General features: G+C 35.7%; 1 protein-coding gene across 2 annotated transcripts in view; it reads right to left on the bottom strand.

The window, feature by feature from the left end:
• Positions 1-27,170, bottom strand: part of Dpyd (dihydropyrimidine dehydrogenase) — an 835,953-nt gene that overhangs the window by 591,607 nt on the left and 217,176 nt on the right. The window contains exons 6-9 of one of the 2 annotated variants that reach the window (XM_031375300.1): positions 20,566-20,762; positions 12,979-13,060; positions 7,220-7,307; positions 1,666-3,441 (exon numbers count right to left, since the gene is read on the bottom strand). In XM_031375300.1, coding sequence (XP_031231160.1) covers positions 3,416-3,441; positions 7,220-7,307; positions 12,979-13,060; positions 20,566-20,762 — 393 coding nt within the window. In that variant the 3' untranslated portion in view covers positions 1,666-3,415. Of the gene's footprint in view, positions 1-1,665; positions 3,442-7,219; positions 7,308-12,978; positions 13,061-20,565; positions 20,763-27,170 lie in introns of those variants that run through there. The other variant, XM_031375299.1, reaches the window with a different exon arrangement.

Below are 27,170 nucleotides of genomic sequence, written 5' to 3'. Positions count from 1 at the left end.
TGTTCATAACATTGTTCTTCATTTTCCCCAATTTTACATAGTAATAATTGGCAAAAAACTAAAATCAGCATAACAGTGTGGATTTTATTGATGATAGAGTTATGTGGCTGCTCATTTCATACCTCCAATCTAAAAATCACTATTTAGTCACAAACATTCAGTGAGGTCTGGAAGTCTTCACAGGCAACTGTACTGAACTGAATGTTTGCTACAGCATCCTTAATGTTTCAGTGATAAGACACACTACCTCAATGACTTCTGCTTTCCTTTATTATCGTTGTCCTCTTCTAACTTCAACATCTGACTTATAGAGGACACCTCAGGCTGACTACATTTACAAAACAGTTACTGCAATTACAAAAAAAAAAAAAATCACAGACCATTTCACAGAGTCATTGCTTGTGTCTCCTTAAAATTCATGTATTTAAGCTGTAGCATTCAAGTTTATATTGAGAAAGAGGGCGTCTGGATTTAGATTTGGTTTAGGTAATCATAAATTTAGGGTCTTCTGCTCTGGGATTAACATTTGTTTAACAAAAACCAGGCTTTTTGAAAGAGAACAATTAGATGAACCAAGAAAAGGCTTTGCAAGCTCACCAACTACCTGAAAGCTAGGAAGGGGCCTCCCCCAGAACCCAAGCATTGGGTGCCATGATCTCAGACCTCCAGTTTCCATACGGTAAGAACATTTATGTGAGCTGTCTGAATCATCTAGTCTGAGGCCTTTGGCCAGTGCAGTCCTAGTTAGATAGACTGTGCTCATAGAATATGCTTAGTAAATTCCACTCCAATATTCAAATGGCCATATTCTCTTCAAAATGCAACCAGTAGCCTAAGAAGTGGGAAAACAAAGACATGCTTTGCTTACTTCAATGATTCTCTAATCCTCTTATCAACTGCTTTATGATAATAATTCATTAAGACACTGGGGAAACTAAGAGAAAATTAATCTTACATAATAAAAACACCATTTTTCCCTCTTTAGAAAGGATAACAGAAATATATTTTTATTTCATAAAACATACATGAAGAAGTATATCAGAAATCCATCTCTATCTCTAGCCCAAGAAATCTAATGATAATAAAAATATTAGAAAATTAAATATTGTTTATACTTTTCTATAACTTTCATTAAATAAAAATTATATACTTTATAGAATGTTACAGAAGAAACATTTATTTTAATTAATTAATGACCAAATAAATATGTCCTCACCATGGGCATTATTTAAACATTTCTACCCATAGGAAAAGATGTTATCTTTTCTTTTTAACTTCAATTTTTAAATTAATCTGTTGTATGTGGGGGACACATATATATGGAGGTAATAGAAAATTTTCTGAGAACTTGTTCTTTTCTTTCACAATGTGGGACCCACGGAAGGCACTCAGGCTATTCCCTTGCCTGTGGCCACTGAGCAAATTCACTGGTGCAATAAAATAAAATAAAATAAAATAAAATAAGATAAAATAAAATAAAATCTACAAGTAAATAAATACAACCTTAAAATGTAACTCCAAATCGTCAAAGCAAATAACACAATAGTGTAATTCTAGGTGCCATAGTCATAAATAGCGCAATTACATAAGAATTAGTCAAATCTACATAGCTAGATATGAAACAAGGGGTAAGAGGTACAAAGGTAGTTTTGGTGAAAGGAGGATGGGGAGAGGAAAATAGAGAAAGAGAAAGGCAGAGAGAGAGGGAGGGAAAATGAATGGATTTTAAGTGATTACATGTGAATATCTCAAATCGTATCAAGGAATTGTAACATTCTTCTTATGCCCTCCCTTTTTCTAAGTTTCTTTTCCCTCAAAAACTTTAGCTCCCAAAATACTTTTTGATGCAGTGAACAAGAATATAATGAAAATGTAAAGTATGAAGTATTACACTATTCATAAGTTTTAAGGAGATAATAGATAAATACATCTAACCAAAAGTAATAAAAAGGATACTGACTTGCTTTCTATAAGTATAACAAAGCATTTCATTATATATGAACATGAAACAATATTTGCTCAGGCGCTTCAGCATGAGAGTCTTATGAAGGATATGTTCCATGACAGTAAAATTCTTGGAATATTGATATTAGCATCAAGAGAGAAATTGAAGAATTTTCTCAGTGAGGAAAAGTATATAGATAAAATATTAGAAAATACTCACTTGGGAGGATGGGTAGATATGGAGTGGTGAGTGAGGTCTACAAATGGCAACTTTAGAACAGAAAGTGTCTATTCATAAAACTATAGTAACCTGAGATAGTTTGACTCATCCCTCGTGTCATGAAGAGTTAGTGAGAATGTATGTAAGGCAATTCCTAGAGAAATCACAATGGCTTTAGATAGAGAAGAACATCATGAGTTTACCCAGGATCTTTGGTACTGACAATCAAACTGTCTCAGGATTAACACCAACTGTGTGAATTTCGAAGCACAACAAGGAGATTTAGTTATCCTCAGACAGGCTTACCTGGGGCCAGCAACAAAGCTGAGCACATAAGGGTACATAAAGAAAGCCTGGTGATTCTGGTACTCAGGACAGAAAGATAATTACTGATCCTCAGAAAACATGACAACTCCCATGTGTTCCCACACAGAGACATGACCACGAAATGCATAAAACTGTAATTTAAGAATTGAAAAAAAATAGCTTCCTTGTCTATCCCATGATATAGGCTAAAATGCATGCAGGGTCTACTAATGTAAGAGTCTCTAAGGGAGCAGTATGAAGATGTTCTCAGAGTCTCTACTATTTTCTTCTATTTTCATAAGGTGACCAGCCTACCACCTGCTTTTGAAGATTAATATGTGCTTTCTATAGATATGTTAATATGATCAAAGAATAATTGCCCTACATCTCTTTTTATCCCCTCTGGGGCTTTTCATGAACTCATTAACAGATGATTTAATGAACTCTCAGCTGGAATTCCTTTTCCCTCATTTTCAAATTCTTAGGAGCCATCTCACAATTATATGAGAGTACTTACAAGTGATACTAGGTTAAACAATATTACAAATTAAAAAAAAAAGTAATATTCCCAGCAACACACTCATGCCTTTTTTGCTTACAATTAAGTCAGGTTTATTATTTTAAATAATGTATTCATAATTTTTGATATTGAGTAGATAACCAGTTTTTATCTGGGAGGCAGAAGTGAGGTGGGTGGTCTAAAAACTTTATTGAATTTTCATCTAAATAAATAGAAAGCATACATGATTATCTATAATTTAGAAATTCCTGATTAAGAAACTAATTAAGAATAACTTTTGCAGAGAATAATTCTGGCTGTAAGAAGGCACAAGAGAGTTAAGTAAAGGCCACAGCACAGCAAATTTAATACCACAGTTTCTCAATGGATTTTCTTAATTGTAATTATCTCTTCTTCGGCTGTTATAATATTTGGTAATCTTCACATTACAAAATAGTCTTCTCTCTAGTAACTGAATGAAAAAAAAATAACCCAATTGGTGGCAACAATGAGAAAGTGAAATTAAACATACAATCTAATTTTTCAGGAGTGTAAGGTTATCATGCCCAGTAGCCTTCAGTAGGATAACACAATTCAGGCAAATGTCCATAGACCATGCTGGCTTTCTATCTTGGACCCGGGAGAGCCTTATAATTTGAAGTTTGACATTGGCTTGCTTATTCTTACTCTCCATATAAAATTTATTTTCTAAGATTGGTGGCAACTTGTTGGTCACTGTTGGAGTTTTTAGAGTTTGCTGTTGTCTTTCTGCTTTCTTAAATTTTGTTTTCTACAATAAATGCTAATCACAACCCACCCCTAGGCCCCATCAGGAGGTAAAGACTGGATTACATTTTAGATAGAGCCTGGAATGCCATTAATGCTACAGTGGGAGGAGGTGATACCAGCTCTCTGAATGCCATTCTTCGTATTCGTTCATTTCATTTTAACTGTAATACCAAATACCAACTAGATAAGAAATGAAAGTGCAGCCGGGCAGTGGTGGAGCATGCCTTTAATCCTAGCATGTGGGAGGCCAAGACAGGCAGATTTCTGAATTCAAGGCCAGCCTGGTCTACAGAGTGTACCAGGATAGCCAGAGCTATTCAGAGAAACCCTGTCTCAAAAAAACTGAAAAAAAAAAAAAGTAAAAATGGACCATCATAGCTTTTATTTATGCTATTTACTTAAGTTATAGTCAATGAGATAAAAGATGTAGTATGTACAGTTTCTTTACCACACACATAAATGGGACCATGTCGTCACCCACAAAGGAAAGATGGAAGTGCTGTATCAAACACGGTTTCTCCTGTTCCATGAAAGGTTCAGGACACTGAACATCACTGCATTCTCTATGAAGTTTGCCAAAAGCAACCAAACATATATCCCAAATAACACAAAAGCCTACTCTATCGCTTTTCCAAACTCGGTGAGAAGAACAAGATAAAACAATCAAGGGAAGGCTAATTATGTTACAGAAGCAAAGGCAGTAAGGACTTAAGGCTTTCTAAGCAACAAACAATTATATAGTCATAGACAGATCATAAAGTCCCTAAGAAACAAGGAGTGTCATAGAAGCCTTTCCCAGGGGATATGGTCGCTTGTCTCCTCGAGAAAGAAGCCTTTATTCTGATGAAATAAAACTTCCTTTTCTATATTTCGTACAAAATACTGAAACTGAACATAATTACATTTCTCATACCATCACACCAAAATGTCAAAGGATTTTTTTTCAGCATGAAAATATACAACATAGACATGAATGGGCTGCACATTATATGCATTGCATTCCCACAAATCACTCGTTTAAACATGCGGCTCCACAAAAAACTAACAATGTAAAGAAACTTAAGAGAAAGTAATCAAATAAATAAGTGAAATGTCATCAGTTCTTTCACACAGAAGGTATTTCTGTCTGCTCAACTCACAAGATGTAATTAACCATTAAATTATTTCAAATTATTCTAGTACCGGAATTCTTACGCTTTTAATTTGGAGTTCTTGCAATGAACATTGTTTGGTCCTATTTCCTGTGTACAGACATTCTTCATTGGGTCTGATTGTTCTGGCAGCATGTGTATAGTAGAGGACTGCAAATTCAATCATCAATAGGAGGAGAGGACCTCAGCCCTGTGAAGGTTCTGTGCCCCAGTGTAGGGGAATGCCAGGGCCAATAAGTGGGAGAGGGTGGGGTGGCAGGCATAGGGAGGGGTGAGGCAACAGGGGTTTGTTCTTGTTGGTTTTGTTTGTTTGTTTGTTTTTTGGAGGGGAAACTGGGAAAGGAGAAATTTACATGTAAATAAAAAAAACAAAACAAAAAAAGAACTGCCCAAAGAGATGGGTGTTGGGAATTGGTTCTAATGATTTGAATTAATTGGGAATCTGTGTGTCCAAAAGCTGAAGGTTTTAGTCCCCAGTTGTTTTTTGATCAGTCAATAAAGAGCCAACGGCCAATTGGCTGAGCAGAGAGAGAGAGGGGGGTGGAACCTTTAGATTTGCACTGGCTAGGAACTGGGAAAAAGGAAGACAGAGAACTGTACAGACTCAGGGGAGAAGGATGGGACTTAGGAGCTGCAGGAGAGAAAGACTACCAGCCATGTAAGAATTCAGGGAAGTGGTCACTGGCCACTTCCCTGATTGGCTTTGGGTAGCAGGGAAGGCTTAGAGTTGCAGGAGAACCAGAGGAGAGTGCTCTGCTAGCAGGGAAAGATTTAGGGGTGCCCAAACTTTGAGCTAGTCATGGTATGCCAACAATTGACTGGCATGTGTGCGTGTGCATGTGCATGTGCATGTGTGTCTTTCATTTATGAATCCAGATTGTGCCTGCATGGATACACACTTATGAACTGCCAGGAGCCAATGCATTTCTCCAATACCGCTATAGTTGGGTTTATTTTTTCTAGGATGTTCTACTCTAATAGTGAATATATATCTTTTATGACTTCTTTAGGAAACTCAACAGAGAATTTTAGTGTTATTTGATATTATCAAAAGACACAATTCTTGTCTAAATCTTCCACTTATCATGAACCAAGAATCTGTGAACATAAGGAGGCAGAGAGCATCAGAAGCTCTTAAAGATCCAACATTTATGGGATCATAGAATATGCGTTATTGATATATGTGCTAAGTCTCAATTCTCAGTAAAATTATGAAGATTCAAAACAGGTCTAGATCAAAATATCTTTGAAAGAAAAACTTAGGAAGAATATTACATATTCTCCCTGTTACTAGTATATATCCACTGGTATCTACAGTCAATGAAAATGATAGAAAAATATTTGGTACTCACAAGTCCTAAAAGGAGCCTCAGTACTACAATAAATGTCAGATTCTCTATGATTTTTTTTTTTTAATTCTAAATACAGCTAGTGACAGAGCTTACCTTGGATGTAGTACCAATGCTCTAGTAAAGTAGTAAGTGTCATTCAAATGAGCTAAATCTGATGAGCAAAGAAGCATTAATAGTGACTGGACTCTACAAACACAATGAGTCCTCCGTCCTCCCTGCCTAGTGTGCAATCACTGAAAGATGTGAGGGAGTTTGCCTCTGTGCAGACTCCATACGCAGATAGTCAGAGATTATGGACTGAGAAGAAGATGGGCTAAAAGATGAAACTGATTAAAAAGAATAACTATTTAATATGCTCAGTTCATGACTCAGAATTTTTAAAAAACAAATATGGAATAAAACACAAAACAAAACAACAAACCTTGACATAAGGACTAAATTTAATTAGCTATTTGGGGTTTATTCTAGTCTCTCAATAAATAAGAACTGGAAGGGAAATTGTTTGAAAATTCAACATTTTATTTCAATTACATTCAATGTTTACATTCAATGAGATACTTCCCCCAAAATTTAGGGACTTCAGAAAATGAATATAGAATAATGACAACTCTGCCTTACGTTACTAGTCAGTTGGAAGAAAGCTACCTCATCCAGCCAGATTCTCACCTACAACAAGACAGATGTCACTCTACATCTTAGAGCCCACCGATGGGGTTTCCAGTGTAAGGAAAGGCCTCAAAGACATATATCTCTGCCCAAACCCTATTCTCAATAAACATAAAACAGGATAACCAGACATGCAATCACAGGATACATGAGTATCAGGTCATTATGGTAAGCCCATCTATGGAAGATGTGGTTTCCATTAAGGAAATGTCTAAAGGTGATTATTCTAATGGATATTATAAAAAAACACTAAAATTTAAATTAAAAGATATTTAGAAAAAAAGACACTCACCTATTCCAATAAAAGCAGCTGTGTAGCCATTTTCTTTCAAAGTGCTAAGAGTCATTCCATCTGTGGAAAGGCTTGTACCACAAATTATCTGCAAAGAACAGCATTTTGAATAATATTATATATTTATTGATTAATTAAAACTAAATAACATAAAAATCAAAGGAACGACTATAAAAGTTTTAGTGAACCAGTTTTCTTAATGAAATTAGAAATAATTAGAACACTAATGTATTTTATTTATGGGATAAATGTAGAAAAGTCAGTGTAATTAAAATCATGCTAGTAAGAAAAAGAAATACACCATGACCCAGTATTCAGCTCCTAGACCTATGCTCAAAGGATTCTGCATTCTACCATGGAGATATTTGTGCATTCCTGTGAACTGCTTCTATAGCAATGAAAGAGCAAGGAAATAGAGTAAGCCATGGTGTCCATCAACAAACAACTGTATAATGAAAATGTGGTATATGTACATAGTGGAATTTTATTTTGCCATTAATAAAAGAAAAGCATATGAAAATGATAAAAAAGCATATATATCTGGAAACTATTATATTAAATAAGATAATTCAGACTCAAAAAGACAAATAGAGTATGTTTGCCGTTACCCTGGGATTCTAGCTGCATATATATGTGGAGAGAGTGAGTTTGGGTAGAAACTGAAAAACTAGATGTGATCTCATAACCATAATAAGGTAAAAAAGATTTGTTTTGTTTGTTTCTACCTTTCTTTTTCTGCCTTTCTTTTTTTCTTTCTTTTTTCTTTTTTTCTGGGGAGAGAGTGGTAAGAGTAATAAAACATGTGACAAGAAACTGGAGAGGCACAGCAAAGAGATGGTAAGAATCCACACAAACTAAGTAGGTACACAAATGCATTAAGGAATCCTATTACTTTGCGTGCTAATTTCAAAAATGAAATTCAAAAAGGTAAACTAAAGTTTGTAAAACTTCTCTCTGAGTATATGTTGAAAGCACTATGTTTAGTACCTGAAATAATATTTGAACAACAAGATAATAAAGGAGACAAAAGTCAAAAAGATCCAAATGTCAAGTGAGGGAATATTTACATGGGAAAATTATACTACAAAATAATGCAATTAGCATGCAGATCCAATAGTAAAGACTCGTTCTAGCCATAGACAGAAGTGTAATGTTTCAATAACATCTTTACAACATGTAAGGCTCCCCTAGGGCATATAAAGAATCCCCATGCAATATAAAGAAATCAGCATGACAGAGTAGTCACTCTATGAGTCACAATATTTTGGTTGGTCTCAAAAATGATTCAGGTAAAAATATTATTATACTTATTTCTGGAGGGAAACTGGAGGAGGGTGTCCCATGTATGGAGAATAGCTTTTAGAAGTCAGCTCTCTCCTTGACCATGAGGGATCAGGGGATAGGACTCAGATTGGAAGGTTCAATGGTGAGTGCTATTGACCACCATGCCATCTCTCTGACCCATGAATCATTTTTTCCTGCCAGTGGAGCCCTGCTGAACAAGAGAGACACCATGCTCCTAGGTAGAACTCTGCAGTATCCTGGCAAATAAATACTACAATAATTATCCTGGTTCCCCATAGGGAATGAGGGCCATTTACCCCGGCAACTGTGCATGAGGGAAATAGGGATAATCAGGCATTTCAAGGGCTATTAGGCACATGATCTTTATTGACATTGATACCTGGAGACACAAAGTAGGGACCTATGTGAAAGGTAAAATGGAGCCTGACTAAAGTCTGCATCCCAGTGGACCATGAGAGACACTGACCCTGTCGGTGATCATTCTCCTATTCTCCAAGCACATAATTGAAATTGTTACACTTGTCAGTTAAGTAATCCCCAACTGTATCTCTGGTCTGTGAAGTAAGAGTTGAAATAGCTATTACAGCTGGGAAGACTGCATACAAATATCAGAAACTCGACTGAGTTAGCATATCATATCCAGTATGCAGGTAGAATGGGGAGAGATGTTGGTGGTACCCATCAAATCTCCATTGAATTCAGCAATCTGTCCCTTACTAAAATTAGATAGTTCCCACAGGATGAATGTAAACTATTGTAGAGTTACATATAGTGTAGCCCTGGCTGAACTCTCTGTGACAAATGTGGTATAATTGTTGAAGCAGACTGATATGCCCATGGAGACTCCAAATGTGGCCATTGATTTGGAAAACGGACACTGACTATACTCCACTTCGAAAATGAGTCAGAAACAGTAAACACTCGGGAGTGTTTTAGTTCACCTCTCTGATATGGAAATGTCAGTAATTATATATGTATACAAAGAACTTTGACTTCATGGAGAGCCTGAGAGTGATCCATCCACTCTATGATGATGCCATGCAGGATGGGCACCATAAGCATGAAATCGTCAGTATGCTAATGAGTTCAAGATTCCCCAACAATAGAAAGTGGACTATGAACCTGACTAAGAACTAGCCAGTGAGTGAAGTTTAGGGAGCTCAGATGCTAGTTATGAACCAGTATAACCACACCCAGAGAGAAAGACAAAGAACTTAATGTTCTGTTCCTTCTCACAGAGAAAAATCACAAAATCTAGTAAGCCACTTTGGCCTTTGATATCATCATATTCCTGATATATAAAGTCTCTATGATGAACCATATAACAAATATATTTATCAATGAAAGAGTAATGATTACAGCTAGCATGCACAGATGTCCAAGAGTAGGACATTCTTCTATGTATTAGAACTGATGACACATTTCCTCATTACAAGAGGCCCATGAAATTTGTTTTTTTAACTTTTGAGTTGTATAATTATCTACTTTTCATTTTTGTAGGTTTAATAATGAAGATATTTAAGGCCACTGGTTTATACCTGAATTTTATGTTTTCAGTGTATTATCAAAAAGTTTTAAGCAATAATAATAGTAGGGGAAATATAAAAATATCCAATCAGCTACAAATGAATGAAAAAACACATAACTTCAAGAGTTTGTTTTTTGGGTTTTTTTAAACATAAAGATAACTATGAAAGCTGAAGCAGGGTTTCTCAAGAAAGTTAAGAAAACATGAGTTTATAAATGGGAAAGTAATTGAAATCACAAGTATAGGTGAGATCATTCTGTTAACCTCAGAAAGACCATATCTAAATCTAGGCTAACAAATTCAACAGTAATAACAAAATTTGTGAGGATAACTAGATACTACTAAATATCTATACTGGAATTCAGTTATGGAAACCTTGATAACTTTGGAACCACTTTGTAAACTCGTTGAATTATTGTCTCTCAGAAAAAAAAAAAGTCTTTGACACTTGTATAGCCACCATGAAAATCAACATGGCAGTTCCTAAGAAAATTGACAATTGATATGCCTCAAAGCCCTTTGGCTTATACCAAAGGATGCTCCATTTTGCCGCAAAACACTTGCTCAACTATGCTTATTGCAGCTTTATTTATAATAGTCAGATACTGTAAACAACCTAAATGGTCCTGCACTGAAGAATGGATTAAAAAAAACTCAGCACATTTACACAACTAAGTGTTATTTAGATGTTTTAAAAATAATATCATCATGAAACTTGCATATAAGTGATGGAACCAGAAAAAAATATTATCCTGGTGGAGGTAACCCAGACACTGAAATACCAACATAGTATATACTCACTTATAAGTGGATATTAGTCATAAATACAGAATAACAATGTTATAATCCAGAGACCCAGAGAAGCTAAGTAATAAGGAAGCTCAAGGGGGGATCTACCTAGGAATGGAAAATACAATAGATGTTTCAGGTGTGTTTAGGCTGGGGAGATAGAAACAGGCTGCATCAAGTAGGGCAGGTGGAGGGAGAGGGTACTCGGAGAGATGACTGGAACTGGCAGTATTTCAAAAGTTAGGTAGAAACCTAATGGCATGAAGCCCCTGGAATCTATTGGGGTGACACTACTGGAGACTCCTAAGAATAGGGATATGAAGTATAAACAGGCCATCATCTGTAATTAGGAAAATCTTCCAGGGGAGGGACTGGGACACCAACTCACCCACAAAACTTTCCATCTACAATAAATAAAGGGTATGTGCCTAGTCTACTCGTATTGTAACTTGTTATGTCATGTTGTTGATATCCCTAGGACTCCTGCTCTTTTCTGAATGGAAAGGGAGAAAGGGTGGATTTGTAGCAGAAGAAGGTGTTGGGGCAGGGACTACGGAAAAAAGTGTGTGTGGTATATAATATATAAGAAAAGAATAAAATAAAAAAGTAAAAAAATTCAAATATCTGAAATGGGGATAACTTCTTTGTGCAATATTCTAAAGACAATATTTCAGATGACTCTATGAAAATATGGATACATTTTATTTAAACAAAAGCTGCATACTTTATGAACAGGTTCTGACCAAGGATAATAATATTACTAGACATTGTCTAGGCTACATAATTGTAAAATTAGAAAGTCATATGGCTGTAGATAAAAATGTATGTTTTCTTCACATGATACTCTGTTTAATTCTTATGTCCACATAAGTTTTAAAATAATGAAAATAGTCTACGCTGTGAAATATCAATACAATGAGTTTGCCTCCTGAATGCTGTGATTATAGGCATGTGTGATCATCAATGCCTCATATTGTTTTTTAAATGCTTTTTTAAAAATTCCTGATTTATCTTTCACTGGTAAAAACATGAGATATATTAATTTAAAATTTAATATGTAATATTTTACTTATTTAATGAGAATCAGGTAAGAATTTCAATGCAAAATAGAATACATTTAAAGAACTTTCCAGAATGTACCCTGTACTTAGTCATCCATAAATCATCTATTTGAGCACTGTAGTCATTAAGACTTATTGTAATGATGTTACACATATCTCCATTGCACATTTTTTGTTATCAGAGCATTTGTTTGGTAATTTTGTGTTAAAGTTCATCATTCAACCATGTTAAATAACATAAGTGGAAACAAGCGTAATAGTCCAAATATTCTTTTTTCCCCATTAGTGGTAACTTTTGAGTTTTCATAGTAAATGCAAAATCCATGCAAAGTTTGCTGCTCACTTTTCAAAATAACTTTTGGAGACAGAAATTATGCAAATCCTGATAGATTGTTTATCAAATGAGTTTTATGGAAATAACAATTTTAAACAAAATATGAATATGTATAATTGAAGATAAAAAAAGTCAGAGAATAATTGTAGTAATGGAAAATTAGGGTATCTACAGTCATACCCTGGAAGTACAGCATGTTAGGATCTTGTCTATCTTTAAAAGAAAAACACAAAATGTATTGAATGGAAAAATAAAGTATTAGAATCATATCATTCTCCATGAATTTATTGTATATGTTGAGAAAAGCCAGACATACAAGAATATCATGATGCACATAATGAAGAAAATACATTTCTGGAGGAAACTATAATCCAAGTGTTGAAATGCTAAATGCTAGTCTTTCAGAGAGCTCACAATTTGCTTGAACAAAACATGATTACAGAAACCAAATCCTTCCCTTGGCTGAACTGAACCCCTAAAGCTATTTAGGAATTTGTTTCTTACAGACAATTAATCACATGCAGGTGTGCCAGATGAGAACTATTGATTGCCCTTTTCCAGGCTAGTAGCATTCAGACAGTAGACAGACAAATGCCCTGAGCAAGGGAAGTATCTTTCTGCTAGGCCTAAGATAGTTTTAATTGTTCATCCCTGAAATGCACAGCATTGGCTGTCAATCTCCAGTGTAAAGCCTTCTTTTTTCCTCTGCAATATATAGACAGATCTTATATGTCCTACTCACTTTTACGCCAAGGTCCTTCATGAGCTCAATCTCAAAATTCACAACATCATATGGGAGCCGAAACTGAGGAATTTCAGAAGTGCTAAACCAAAAAAGAAAAACAGGAAAAGGGATAATAAGAATGAAATTTATCAATGTAGAAAAAAATGGTACATTGCGCTCTTACTGATTAGCGTTAAAAGGACAAATAAGCTCCTGTGAATATTTACATCACATATAACCACTTAGGAAGACAGAAACATCTTTCCTGGCACAGTAAGATGTCCTATGTAGTAAAAATAATATAGAAGCTAATACAAAAATATAGGAAATAGAAAACAAACAATATAAATTTAGTCAAAAGCAATTCAAACACTTCAAATTATATAGTTTATTTACTTCATAATTCTATACTTTTAAGATAGTAAAATATCAGAGTAAATATCAATTCACAGTATATAGAGAGTTAAATTTTATTTATTTAGACTCACATGTAAATGTATAATTTTCAGCATTTTTTTTTTTATTTTGTTAGTGCTCATGCAAACCGATATGAGAAGCCATCACACTGAGGTTTTGATATTAGTTTCTCTGATGGTCCACTTCATTCAGCTGATAGACTTTCACAATTCTCATGGATGTAACACTATATGACTTCTTGTTACTGAGTTCTTTACATTTTATAAACACTAAAACCGACACTGAGCCACCAATCAGGCAGCATGCATGAGCTGGTCCGTGGCCCCTGACCCAGTGGCCTGAATGAGAGAGGATGCACCTTACCCTGAGGGACATGAGGCCCCAGAGAGGGGTAGGTCTGGTGGAGATATGGAGGTGGGAACGTCCTCTTGGTAATAGGACAAAGGGGAATGAAGTGAGGAACCATGGGAAGGCAGGACAGACAGGGAAAGGAGGGTAACAACAGGACTATAAAAAAAAAATACAAGTTTGAAAAACAAAAACAAAAAAAAACATAAAAACCCCACTAACTCTTTACTGAACATCTATTGTAAATATTCTCTCCATCTTTACAGGCTATCAATTAAAATAGCTGATTGTCGTAATTTGCTGTACATAAACATTTTAATTGCATTTTTTGAACTTCAGTTCCTATGTCTTTGCTTTCAAGAAACAATGACCAGGGAAATATCTTGAATTTTTTTCAATGTTTCAAAAGTTTCATAGTTTTGGCATTTATATGTTATTCCAATCCATTTTAAAATTGTTTTAAGGACTAGAAATTTATTTTTATTCTCTTGAATGAATATAGCTAATTTTCCAGTACTATGTGTAGAGAAGACTGCGCTTTCTATATCTTGGCACAATCATATTGTTCTCTTGATGTCCTTTTTCAATACTAGCTACCTAAAATTTTGTGAATTTATTTCTGACCTACAAAATCCTGAGTCTTTTTCTGATCCCATGCATTGGTTTTTAGTTATGGCTGTTTTGCATTATGTTTAAGGTTGGGTCAAGTTTAATCCTTTAGTTCAGGATTGTTAGGTCTATTCAGGCTCCTCTGTGCTTCAATATAAATTTTAGAATACCTTTCTATTTTTGAAGTCTACTAGAATTTTATAGGGATGATATTGTATTCTTTCAGTAGCATGAATATTTTTATGATATTCTACCAATGCATGAATGCAGAATGTCTTCATTTTATCCCATTCTTTCAGTATCTTTCATCAATATTTCATAATTTTACTTGTAGTTATTTTATTTATATACATTTCTATGATTCATATGTATTTCTGTAGCTTTTATAATTGGACTATAATTTTATATATCTTTTAGATATTTTCATGATAACCTACTGCTTTTTTATGTGTTTATCTTGTTTTTGTAAACTTCACTGAATTTGTTAATTAGGTCTCATAGACTGAACATTAAGATAATAGAAAAGAATGAAGATTCAAGAATAAAAGAATACACTTGGGAAAAGAAGTAGAAGCATACCTGTTTGCCGATGATATGACTCTACCTAAGAGACCTCAGTTGTTCAGGTAAAAGTTCTGAGTGGAGATAAAGGGATAGGAAGAGAACAAGGGAAGAATGATCTTCCTAAGTGCAATAGGATTCGGAAATTTATTGACCACTTTTATATCCAAGATTACTAGAGTCATTTTTCATATCTCAGTGCAGTTTTGATGCCCCCATGTAATGTATTTATTCTATTTTGATGGTATGAAAAGATTTTTGCAAAAGGTTGAAATGGAAAGAATTAATATTGAGAAAAATTTACCAGGGAGGAAATCAGGTCTTGGGATTTTTAATAAAAAGCCTTTAATTTAATTTTCCTATTTCTGCCCTATTAATTAGCCTATTCATCTTTTCTGCTTCTTCATCCCTCCATTCTTTGTAAGCTATATATTTTGAATAATTCAATGATTATTATTTAATCTTTATACAGAATTCACTATTAATAAATCCCCCTGACTTTGGTACTAAATGTCATATCCATTACAATCAATGGTTTTGTTTTTTGAGTCCTATCTCCAGTTTTCTGAATCTAGGTAAAATGTTTCATTATTTTTCTTTGTCTTTTCAAGAAAACATCACTGTGGGTTTTTGTTGTTTTTGTTGCTGTTGATGTTTTAATCTCTAGTCCATTTCAGTTTTAATTTTCATCTTATCTTTACTCTTTCTGTCCCTGTTAATTTTAGAATGAAAATTTTTTTCACAGTATTCATTTTCAGTTCTTTGGACATCGATGTCACATGAAACATTCATGTATATATATTTGTATTTACATATAAATATATTAACAGGAATGTTTAATTTGTGCAAACTGTACTCACTTATAAGTGGATATTAGCCATAAAGTACAAGATAACAACACTATACTCCACAGACCCAAAGAAGCTAAACAAGAAGAAACACCCAAGCAAGGATGCTTAAATCTCATTTAGAAGGGGGAATAAAATAGTCAAGAGAGGTAAAAGGAGGGAGGAAACTGGGTGAGAAAAGAGACTTGGGGCAAAATGGGGGGTTGGGGGGGTGCTTGGGATCAGGTTTGTGGAAGGACAGTAAGAAAGCCAGATGACCATGAGAATGAATGGAAATCAGCAACTGATAGGAGTGGCAAGGCAGGGGGCATCTCCAGGACAAGACAGAGACCTGGGTGAAGGGAGGAACCCCAGGATCAATAGGGGTATCCTTTGCTGTGACTCACAGCATTAGGAATATATAACCTGAAGAAGCTATCTCCAGTAGCAGGCAGGAACCCCAAATGGAGTCAAAGGGTTATCAACCCACCTATAAAACTTTCAACCCAAAATTTATCTTGTCTTCAATAAATGCATAGATGCTCGATAGAGCAGAGACTGAGGGAATGGCCCACCATAACATGTACAAATTGAGACCCATCCCATGGACAAGCATCAATCACTGACACTATTAATAATACTTTGCTATGCTTGCAGACAGGAGCCTAGCATGGCTGTCCTCCGAGATGCTCCACCCAGAAGTTGACGCAGACAGATGCAGACAACCACAATTAAGGAGTGGATGGAGTCTGGGGACTCTTATGTAGGAATAGGAGGAAGAATTGCTGGCTCCAAAGAGGATAGGAACTCCACAGAAAGACCAAAGGGTCAACTAATCTGGGCCCCTGGGACTCTCAGAGGCTGAACCAACAACGAAAGAACATACACCTCCCTGCACATATGGAGCAGATGTGCACCATGATCTTCATGTAGGTCCTGAACAACTTGAGCAGAGGCTATCCCAAAATCTGTTGCTTGTACTTGTGATATGTTCTTCTAGCTGGGCTGCTTCACCTGGTCTAAGTGGGAGAGGATGCACCTAACCTTGCAGAGACTTGACATGCCAGGGTGGGAGGATACCCAGGAAGACACCTGTTCAGAGAAGGGAAAGTGGGATGGGGAGAAGAATCGTGGGAGGGGTGACCAGAATGGCAGTGAGCAGGATGTAAAGTGAATAAGTAAAAAGAAGGAAAGAAAGAAAAAGAGGAAGAGAGAAAGAAAGGAACGAGGAAGGAAGAAAGATAGGAAGTAATGAAAGAATAAAAAGAAAAAGAATGAACAGAATGTGAATGTAAGAGCCTGATGTTCCAGAAAGAAAGAGAATCCTTGGAAGATACAGAATTTCAAATAATTACACAGATCTATTTGGAACAAAGTGAATAAATGACATAAACCCTGGTGACTATAGAAGCACTTAGATGGAGAGAAGAGAAATTGGATATAAATGGTTATGTACCAAGTTTCTTGTACTTAGAAAAACATTTTCATTTTTACCTTTGTTTTCTTTTTAACAATTGGAACTTTCAAAAAATATATTTTTGTTTATGGTGACCATAAATTTTTACTATAGTCAGATGGGTGACAGAAACAAGAGAAAACTGCCTTTCTTATATGTGTACACTTCATATGCATAATAGAATGCATCAATATAAACTATTTTCAGTTCATTTTATACATGCATCTCATGTTAAAACATTACTTCAATTCATGACTGGGTAAGTATTGGTCCTTAAATTTGCATTGCATTATACTTTGTAAAATAGTTTTTACTCCTGCATGTATTTTATCTAGAAACAGTTACATTGCCAGTCAACATGAAATAATGCACACATGTATATATGAAACAGAACAGGATTGAAAGAACCTTTGTAAACACTAAAACAAAGGCCAGTGTTTCACTGAGTATGCTGTGTAACAAAACAACATATACATAGTTACTATTTTAAATAAAATTTAGAAAACGTTCCATCATCAATTTTATATGTTTATATATGGCCTTATATGTGCTAGGATGGTCTTGAACTAATTATACAGCTGAAATATATTTATATACCTTGAATTCTTGATATTCCTGTGTCTACCTCACAATTGCCAGGATCAAAGGAGTGTACTGTCATGACCAGCCATATTTTTTTTTAAAACTTTGACATAGTCAAAAATCTTTAATTAAGGATTTTTTTTATTAAAAAATATTTTGTTAAAAACAAATGCAAAGCATTCAGTAATTTAATTAAAACAACTGATTATTTTTGAGTACAATAGGGATCCAATCCTAGATATATTTTACTGCCTTTTATGATTATTTAAAAAGTAGTTTTGTATCAATTCTTAACATATGAAAGAATCTGTGGAAATGCAAGAGAAGCAAAATACAGAATTAAGTACAAAATGAAGCTAATGCCTTTTGGGTTAAGATATTTATATTGATATTGCAAGAGGCTGAGAGGCATCTATGTAAGAGAGAAAATACATTCTCACAGAAGTTTTATGTTGTCATTCTTAGCTCTGCATTACTTTTTCTCATCATCTCACACTGATACTGAATTCCTCTACCACAGATAGTACATAAGAATGAGCTCCACACTGGATATTGTGCTAAGGAATCAGAAAGACACATAGAGAGGAGAAGAAAACCAAATTTCAAAACAACAGGAGGAAAAGAAACATTTAATCATGAATTTCAAGAAGCCTTTCCCAGTAAAAATGCTCAAATATATAAAAACAAACATTTAGTGCTAATTTATATAAATTACTCCACATTCGAATGGAGACTAAATACAGAGATGTTAAGAACCATAATCATGTACTAAAATTGGCAACCCATAATAATTCGCAGACAAGGCTGCTTCCATTTTCAGCTTCTTGTGAAAATGTAATTAAGGGGCAAAAAGATTTTCCCTCATCTACCAGGGTACACAACAATTATGTTCATACTTTTAAAATTAACTCACATATTCATTGATGTGTATAATTGAAAAAAAAGAACCTACAATGTTTATCCATATGTTGTTATACATAATGCTTTTCCCAATTAATAAAGCTGGGGTGACATGGCACTGAGAAGAGAGCGAGTATCCTCACAGCAAAATAAAATACAGAGAAATTTATTTCCTCAGATAAACTTTAAAAATGAGGATTCCTCAGCATTAATAATAGTCAGCACATCAAATAATTACTTCTCAACAATCAGCACGATTTAAGGTTTTGATGCTCCTTATGGGGTTAACTTATTTTGTGAGGATTTTGTTTGGAAGGTCACATAACTTTGTTTAATGAATTGAATAGTATGAAAAAGTACCTGATCAACAGTTACATAAAATTCATACACTGCAGTTTATATCAAACAAAGAGTACTTTGAAAATTTCCTATTATCTGGAGCTATTGAAAAATTGTGGGGGAGCTGGCAGAAGGAATGGAGAAGCAGAGGGGTGGGTATGCAAGCCTACAGGAAGAACAATGCTGGCTGGCCAGACCACCCAGTGCTCCCAGGGACTAAACCACCAACTAAGGACTATACAGGGAGGGCTCCATGGCTCCAGATACATATGTAGCAGGGGATGCCCTTGTCTGACATCAATGGGAGAGAAGGTCCTTGGTCCTGAGGAAGTTTGATGCCTTAGCATAAGGGGGATGCTGGAGCAGTGGAGAGGGAGAGAGTGGATTGGTGCACTCAAAGAGGCAATGGGGAGGAGGGAGGGGGCAGATGTGGGATGGTGGGGTTTATAGAGGGGTAATTGGTAAGTGGGATATAGGTTGAGATGTAAATGAACAGATGATTAATAATAAAAAAGAAAAAACATATGATCAATTTTAAATTTGTGTATTTATTACCCATTTTATAGATACCAAGAAACATAAAAAGTAACATAAACCTGTCAAAATTAAACTTATTTTCTGATTATCAGATATGATGAACTCATTGTTTAATGAAGTTAAGTGGCTACAGAAAGCTTAAGTGCTAAATTATAGAAATATAATCCAAATGTTTATAACTTAAAATCTGTGAATTTTAATACACTTGGAAACAATAATAACAATTTGATTGATATAATAAAGATATAATAAAGTTAACATGCAATAATTGTATTTCATACCAGATGTTTTAAGCAATATCCATTTCTTATTTCAAATAAATTTTATTAGCCTAAATATAATACATGTATAATCTGTTTAAGTAAACTCCATATTTTATATTTGCCCCAGCTTCTGAAAGTTATTGATACACAGTGATTAGTTTCTATATTCATGTATAGGTCTACAAGGGACACAATAATTATGTGATTGAATCCTCATTCACAATAATAATACGGATTTATACCAAATGTTGAAATGGTACTGATAGTAAAAACACTATAAAGTGTACTCTGTAATTGAACATTTATGGCAAAAGTAGCAGTAAATATAAATTAAAATAATTGTAAATTGAAAATACATGAGCTTCACAGTATGCTTTATATAGAGTAAACTTGAATGCCCTGATCAGTATTCTATGAAGGTGCACATTCTTCCTGTATAATGTCTATGACTGTTAGATATATTTTCATTATAGAAAAGATTTCCAGTGATGAAGCAATTACTATGTTTTGTTTCTCCTATCACAAACTTTTCCAAAGATCTGCAACTTCAGAAGGAGACAGAGAAATTCATACATAAATTTTTCTCAAATGCGACTTCAAAATTTCAAGCGAGTGACATCATCAGAATTTGAGCCTTTTGGAAAGGAACATGTAAGATAGATACCATCTGTCAGCTTGAAGTGTCTCTGTAATTATAAAATGTCCACAACAGGGATGGTTTTACCTCAGTATGTTTGACACTTAAAAAAAAAAATCTAGGAATTACCTTAAACCTCCAACATATTCTTGTTTTTCAAATATGGTGATGTTGGAATAGCCCAACCGAGCCAAAAAGGAGGCACAGCTTATACTCGCAGGCCCAGCACCAAAAAGTGCAATTTTGGCCGAGTAGGCTTCTGGCATATGCTTCGGAGGAGGCAGCGATGGGCTTCTGATCTGTGGGATGTTCATTGCTTTGAACACCTATGGAGAAATCAATTGGGATGATTAAATTTTTAAATTAAATTTTACATCCTCAAACACATTTTTAATGTTTCCACTCATAATTAGCACTTTAATTAGCAATGAGAATTGAATGTTCCACATAAATATGACAGGGTTGTATTTTGTTAAGTAGAACTTAACTGTGACTGACTATTCTGAACCTCTGAAAGGCCTGCTTAGAATATGGGGAGAACCTCTAGGAAAGCATTACTGACTCACCATCGCTACTCCCAGCTCTCCTTGGTCATGTTAGATGCTCCTAGTTTGAGCCCTGAAAGTACAGTTTGCACATGTCTAATATAAGTGCTTTTCAATGCAGTTATTCCTATGTTGATTTTTCCTTCCAGTCAACAAAATGCTTGAGCTAGAAAGAACTTCAAGTCTCTGGAGAAAGAAATCTAAGAAGATCTCAGAAGACGGAAAGATCTCCCATGCTCATGGATTGGCAGGATTAATATAGTAAAAATGGCCATCTTTCCGAAAGCAATCTACAGATTCAATGCAATCCCCATCAAAATTCCAAATCAATTCTTCATAGACTTATAAAGAGCAATTTGCAAATTCATTTGGAATAAAAAAAAAACCCAGGATAGCAAAAACTATTGTCAACAATAAAATAACTTCTGAGGGAATCACCATCCCTGACCTCAAGCTGTATTACAGAGCAATAGTGATAAAAACTACATGGTATTGGTACAGAGACAGGAAGGAAGATCAATGGAATAGAAATGAAATCCCAGAAATGAACCCAGAAACATATGGTCACTTCACATTTGACAAATGAGCTAAAACCATCCAGTGGAAAAATGACAGTATTTTTACCAAATGGTGCTAGTTCAACTGGAGGTCAGCATGTAGAAAAATGCAAATTTACCCATTCTTGTCTCCTTGTACAATGCTCAAGTTCAAGTGGATCAAGGCCTTCCACATAAAACCAGACATACTGACTTATAGAGGAAAAAGTGGGGAAGAGCCTTGAACACATGGGCACAGGGGAAAAATTCCTGAAAAGAACACCAATGGCTTATGCTTTAAGATCAAGACTCAACAAAAGGGAACTCATAAAATTGCAAAGCTTCTGTAAGGCAAAGGACACAATCAAGAGGACAAAAGGGCAACCAACAAATTGGGAAAAGATCTTTACCAATCCTACATCCTATAGAGGATTAATATGCAATATATACAAACGACTCAAGAAGTTAGACTCCAGAGAATCAAATAACCCTATTAAAAGTGGGGTACAGAGCTAGACAAGGAATTTTCAACTGAGGAATATCAAATGGCCAAGAAGTACCTAAAGAAATGTTCAACATCCTTAGTTGTCAGGGAAATGCAAATCAAAACAACCCTGAGATTCCACCTCACACCAATCAGAATAGCTAAAATCAAAAACACAGGTGACAGCAGATACTGGTGCAGATGTGGAGAAAGAGGAACACTCCTCCATTGCTGGATTGCAAACTGGTACAACCACTCTAGAAATCAGTTTGGTGGTTCCTCAGGCATAGTACTACCTGAGGACCCAGCTATACCACTCCTGATCATATACCCAGAAGATGTTCTAACATGTAATAAGGATACATGCTCTACTATGTTCATAGCAGCCTTATTGATAATAGCCAGAAGCTGGAAAGAACTCAGATGTCTCTCAACAGAGAAATGGATACAGAAAATGTGGTACATTTACATAATGGAGTACTACTCAGGTATTAAAAACAATGAATTCTTGAAATTCTTAGGCAAATGGATGGAACTAGAAAATGTCATTGTGAGTGAGGTAACCCAATCACAAAAGAATACACATGGTATGCACTCACTAATAAGTGGATTTTAGCCCAGAATTTCGGAATACCCAAGATACAATAGACCACATGAAGCTCAAGAAGAAAGAAGGCCAAAGTGTGGATACTTCGATCCTTCTTAGAAGGGGGCTCAAAATACCCATGGGAGACAAAGTGTGGAGCAGAAACTGAATGAAAGGCTATCCAGAGACTGTCCCACCTGGGGATCCATCCCACATACAGTTACGAAACCCAGTCACTGTTGTGGATGCCAAGAAGTGCATGCAGAAAGGAGCCTGATATAGCTGTCTCCTGAGAGGCCCTGCCAGAGCCTTAGAAATACAGAGGCAGTTGCTTATAGCCAATCATTGGACTGAGTGTGGGGTCCACAAAAGAGGAGTTAGAAAAAGGACTAAAGGAGTTGAAGCGGTTTGCAACAACATGGGAAGAATAACAATATCAACTAACCAGACCTCTCAGAACTCCCAGGGACTAAGCAATAACCAAAGGAATACACTTGGCTCTAGCTGCATATGTAGCAGAGGATGACCTTGTCATGCATTAATGGGAGGAGAGGTCCTTGGTCCTATGAAGATTTGATAGATGACTCAGTGTAGGGGAATCGAGGGTGGGGAGTTGGGAGTGGGTGGGTGGATGAACACCCTCAGAGAAGCAGGGGGAGAGGGAATGGTATAAGGGATTTCCAGGACAGGGGAAACTGGGAAAGGAGATAACATTTGAAATGTAAATAAAGAAAATATCCAAAAATAAAAAAGAAAGAAAAGAAAAAAGAAAAGACGAAATCAGATTGTGTGTAAAGAAGCAAATTACCACAGAGCAGCAATAGCCAACACTAACTGGACACATAGAAGCCAAATTATTTATTAATAAAATCTCTTTATAGCCACTTCTGAGTATGACAGAATAGCTTTGCAAGCACAGAAGAGCCTTAGAAGCAATCAGCCAAGGCTCAGAGGTGTCAAGATCCAGAGAGAAGCCACATCTTATAGGGAATAGTCTAGGGATCAACCACCCATTCTCTAGATGTGTCTTAATAAAAGGAGAAAGGCCTGAGAAGCTTTAAGAGCGCCATACCCCAGGAAACCCAGCAAAATGATCTGGGCAATCTGGTAAAACAAGAACAATAATATTCAGGAGTAGAGGATCCCAATGACCTAGAGCAGAAAAGGCACCTAGAATTAGCTTAACTCCTAAGTAGTACTGAGAGAAAATCAAGGGTCCAAACGGAACTTCTGCAATACTAAGGAAGCCTTGCGGGGTGGTTGAACATGAAGGCATGCAGCTGAGTTCTGAATATTCCCACTATAGGAAGCGAATCAAAGAAAGACAATCGTAGCTAAGCCAATTGAACCATATATTGAAATGCATGTAATCAGTCCTTTATACTTCTGCTTGTCAACCATAGAGTGACAAATTTTCATATATAATGCCTTGGTTTTGATCAGTACATCTAGACTTCATATAAAAATATAAATATTGAAAGGTATTCTTACACAGTCCAGTAAATATATGCACATCAGGAGACAACTATGATTACTGCATCACCAAATCTATAAGCATGGATATGAACTCCCAGAAAATAGAAACTTGTCAAAACAAGAACAAAATTTTATAAAAGAAAATGCTTGATTTTAAATCTCACACATCTAATAATAGGCTATATAAAATAACCAATGAAGTAAACAAACAAATAAATAAATAAATAAATTGATGGAATAACAATTAAAAGCAAACAAACAAAACCCCCAAAATCTGTTCTGAACAATGGATGGGAAAGAAATAGAGAGGTAAACATAAAAAAGACATGAGAGACAAACAACAGAAAATAAAGAGATGCAAGCAGGGCATTATTGGATTCCTAAAAGCAAAGATGACAGAATAAGAGAAAAAGTAATAACCGAATAACAAGCTGTGACTTTCCCAGAATAAAAGAATACATGCAGAAATGTAGACCACCTTGCAAAAATAATGTCAACAAAAATGTGCTTCTTAGCATCAAAGTGTTGAAAAGCAAAATAACAAGACTTAAAATGAACAAATGATAAAGAAAAATAATAATAATTAGTCAAAAATTGCCTTTAAAATTTTCAGGAGAAGGAATTAGTTTTCTTCATGAATAAGACTCCTATAAGGTTTCCATGCCCAAGTGGTGAGAGATATAGACATGAACATATGAGCCTATGGACACATGGATTCAACTCACAATCTCTCTCTCTCTCTCTCTCTCTCTCTCTCTCTCTCTCTCTCTCTCTCTCTCTTTTTCTCTCTCTCTCTCTCTCTCTCACACACACACACACATTCTAACACACAAACACACAACTTTAATAATTATCAAAGAAAAGAACATAAATTTAGGTCAGGACAAGGAGGGGTTAGACATAGATATGTTAAAAATACATTGTTTTCATATATGCATTTATTGAAAAACCACCGATATAATACATTCCAAGGGAAATTAATATTGCATTGAAATTTTAAATGTGCGGGTGAATGCAAGTTAAAATTTGTTGCAGAAAGTAATGAAGTCTGTCCTGTGGGATTTTTATGTAATGTAAAAACTAAACTGTGTAACACAGCCAGAGAGACTAAGTAGTTGTCACACAACCTATACAACCACTGCCCATGCAGTTGATGAATTAACTATGACACTGGTGTGAGTATCCGGTACATTTTCTACCTACGGAGTAGCTAGTAAGCCATAGCTAAAGAATATGTAGGCAACTAATGAGGAGTTTGATATTTAAAGCAATTATTCCTTTGTAATATAGGTGAGAAATGATACAAATCAATATGTGCGAAAGCAATACAAAACCAAGGAAAAACAATAAAGAAAAATACCAATAAGCAAGAAGATGAGCAGCCTTGTACTGAAAGGAATGACAGAAGCAGTCAGATGAGCATAAAATATTTTTCTCCAATGGAAAATACTTACAACTAAAATTTCTGCAGAAGTAAATGTACTTCTATATGAAAGTGGACTCTACCTATTTTCTGAGCAACTTTGGTAGCAATAATAGTAGTCAAAATTTGTTTTAACAATTGTTTGAACACTTTGTATATGAAAGTGTAAATAAAATGAGGTAATTATCACATTAATGGGCTAAATATAATAGTTCCCATTACAATGAAAATATTTAAGTTTACAAAGATCCACACTTTAAATATAAGTGACTGAAAGGTATTTAAGAGCAACAGGAAACCAGAAGAGAGCTGTGAATAAACCAATATCAGACTTATTAGAAGTTAATTAAAGAAGCATTAATGTTAAATAATATTTTATAGTAACGCATTTTGGCTATTCAGAATCTGTTGACATTTAATCACACTTTATAGAATATAAAATGACCTTGACGGAAAGACTAATAGCTCAGGGATATATCTCAGTGTGTGTGTATGTGTGTGTGTGTGTGTGTGTGTGTGTCTTAGTCAGGGTTTCTATTCCTGCACAAACATCATGACCAAGAAGCAAGTTGGGGAGGAAAGGGTTTATTCAGCTTACACTTCCACATTGCTGTTGATCACAAGAGGAAGTCAGGGGCTTAGTCAGGGTTTCTATTCCTGCACAACATCATGACCAAGAAGCAAGTTGGGGAGGAAAGGGTTTATTTGGCTTACTTCCACATGGCTGTTCATCACCAAAGGAAGTCAGGACTGGAACTCAAGCAGGTCAGGAGGCAGGAGCTGACTCAGAGGCCATGAAGGGATGTTCTTTACTGGCTTGCTTCTCCTGGCTTGCTCAGCCTGCTCTCTTATAGAGCCCAAGACCTCCAGCCCAGGGATGGCACCACCCACAAGGGGCCCTATCCCCTTGATCACTAATTGAGAAAATGCCCCACAGCTGGACCCCATGGAGGCACTTCCCCAACTGAAGCTCCCTTCTGTGATAACCCCAGCCTGTGTCAAGTTGACACACAAAACTAGCCGGTACATTTGACCCCTTGTCAACTTGACCCACAAAGACTTCACTATTAAGCCTCAACCCTTATGTTCTTATTCATTCCCAAGATCTAAAGTCCCACAGTCTTTACATATAAAATTCAAAGTCTCTTAACTGTGGGCTCCACTAAAACACGTTCTTCCTTCAAGAGGGAAAAATATCAGGGCACAGTCACAATCAAAAGCAAAAGCAATGTCTGATCCAACTCACAATCTTCTGGGCTCCTCTAAGGGCTTAGCTGGTCACTTCTCCAGTTCTGCCCTTTGCAGCACACAGCTTGTCTTCTGGGCTCCAGATGCCTGTACTCCACTGCTGCTGCTGTCCTTGGTGGCCATTCATGGTACTGTCATCACTAAAACACTCTTCTTCAGCTGTAACTAGGCTTCACCAATAGCCTCTCATAGGCTTTCTTCATGGTGCCAACTCAACTCCTTTGCATGACCCCATCAATTGCAAACCAATGCTGCCCCTTCACCAATGGCCTTCCACGGCCTCTCACTGTGTCGAGCCTCAGCTGCTCTTCATGACCCCTAAATGCCTTCAAAATCAGTACCACCTGGGTGACTCTTACACATTACTAAGTCCTGCTGTAGCACAAGGTACAACCTTGGCTATCTCTGGAATACAGTCTCTTTGCTCTCAAAAAAA

This window comes from Mastomys coucha, unplaced genomic scaffold, assembly GCF_008632895.1.
Source record: "Mastomys coucha isolate ucsf_1 unplaced genomic scaffold, UCSF_Mcou_1 pScaffold16, whole genome shotgun sequence".
NCBI classification, from domain to species: Eukaryota; Metazoa; Chordata; class Mammalia; order Rodentia; family Muridae; genus Mastomys; species Mastomys coucha.
This window is presented reverse-complemented; position numbering and strand designations above follow the sequence as displayed.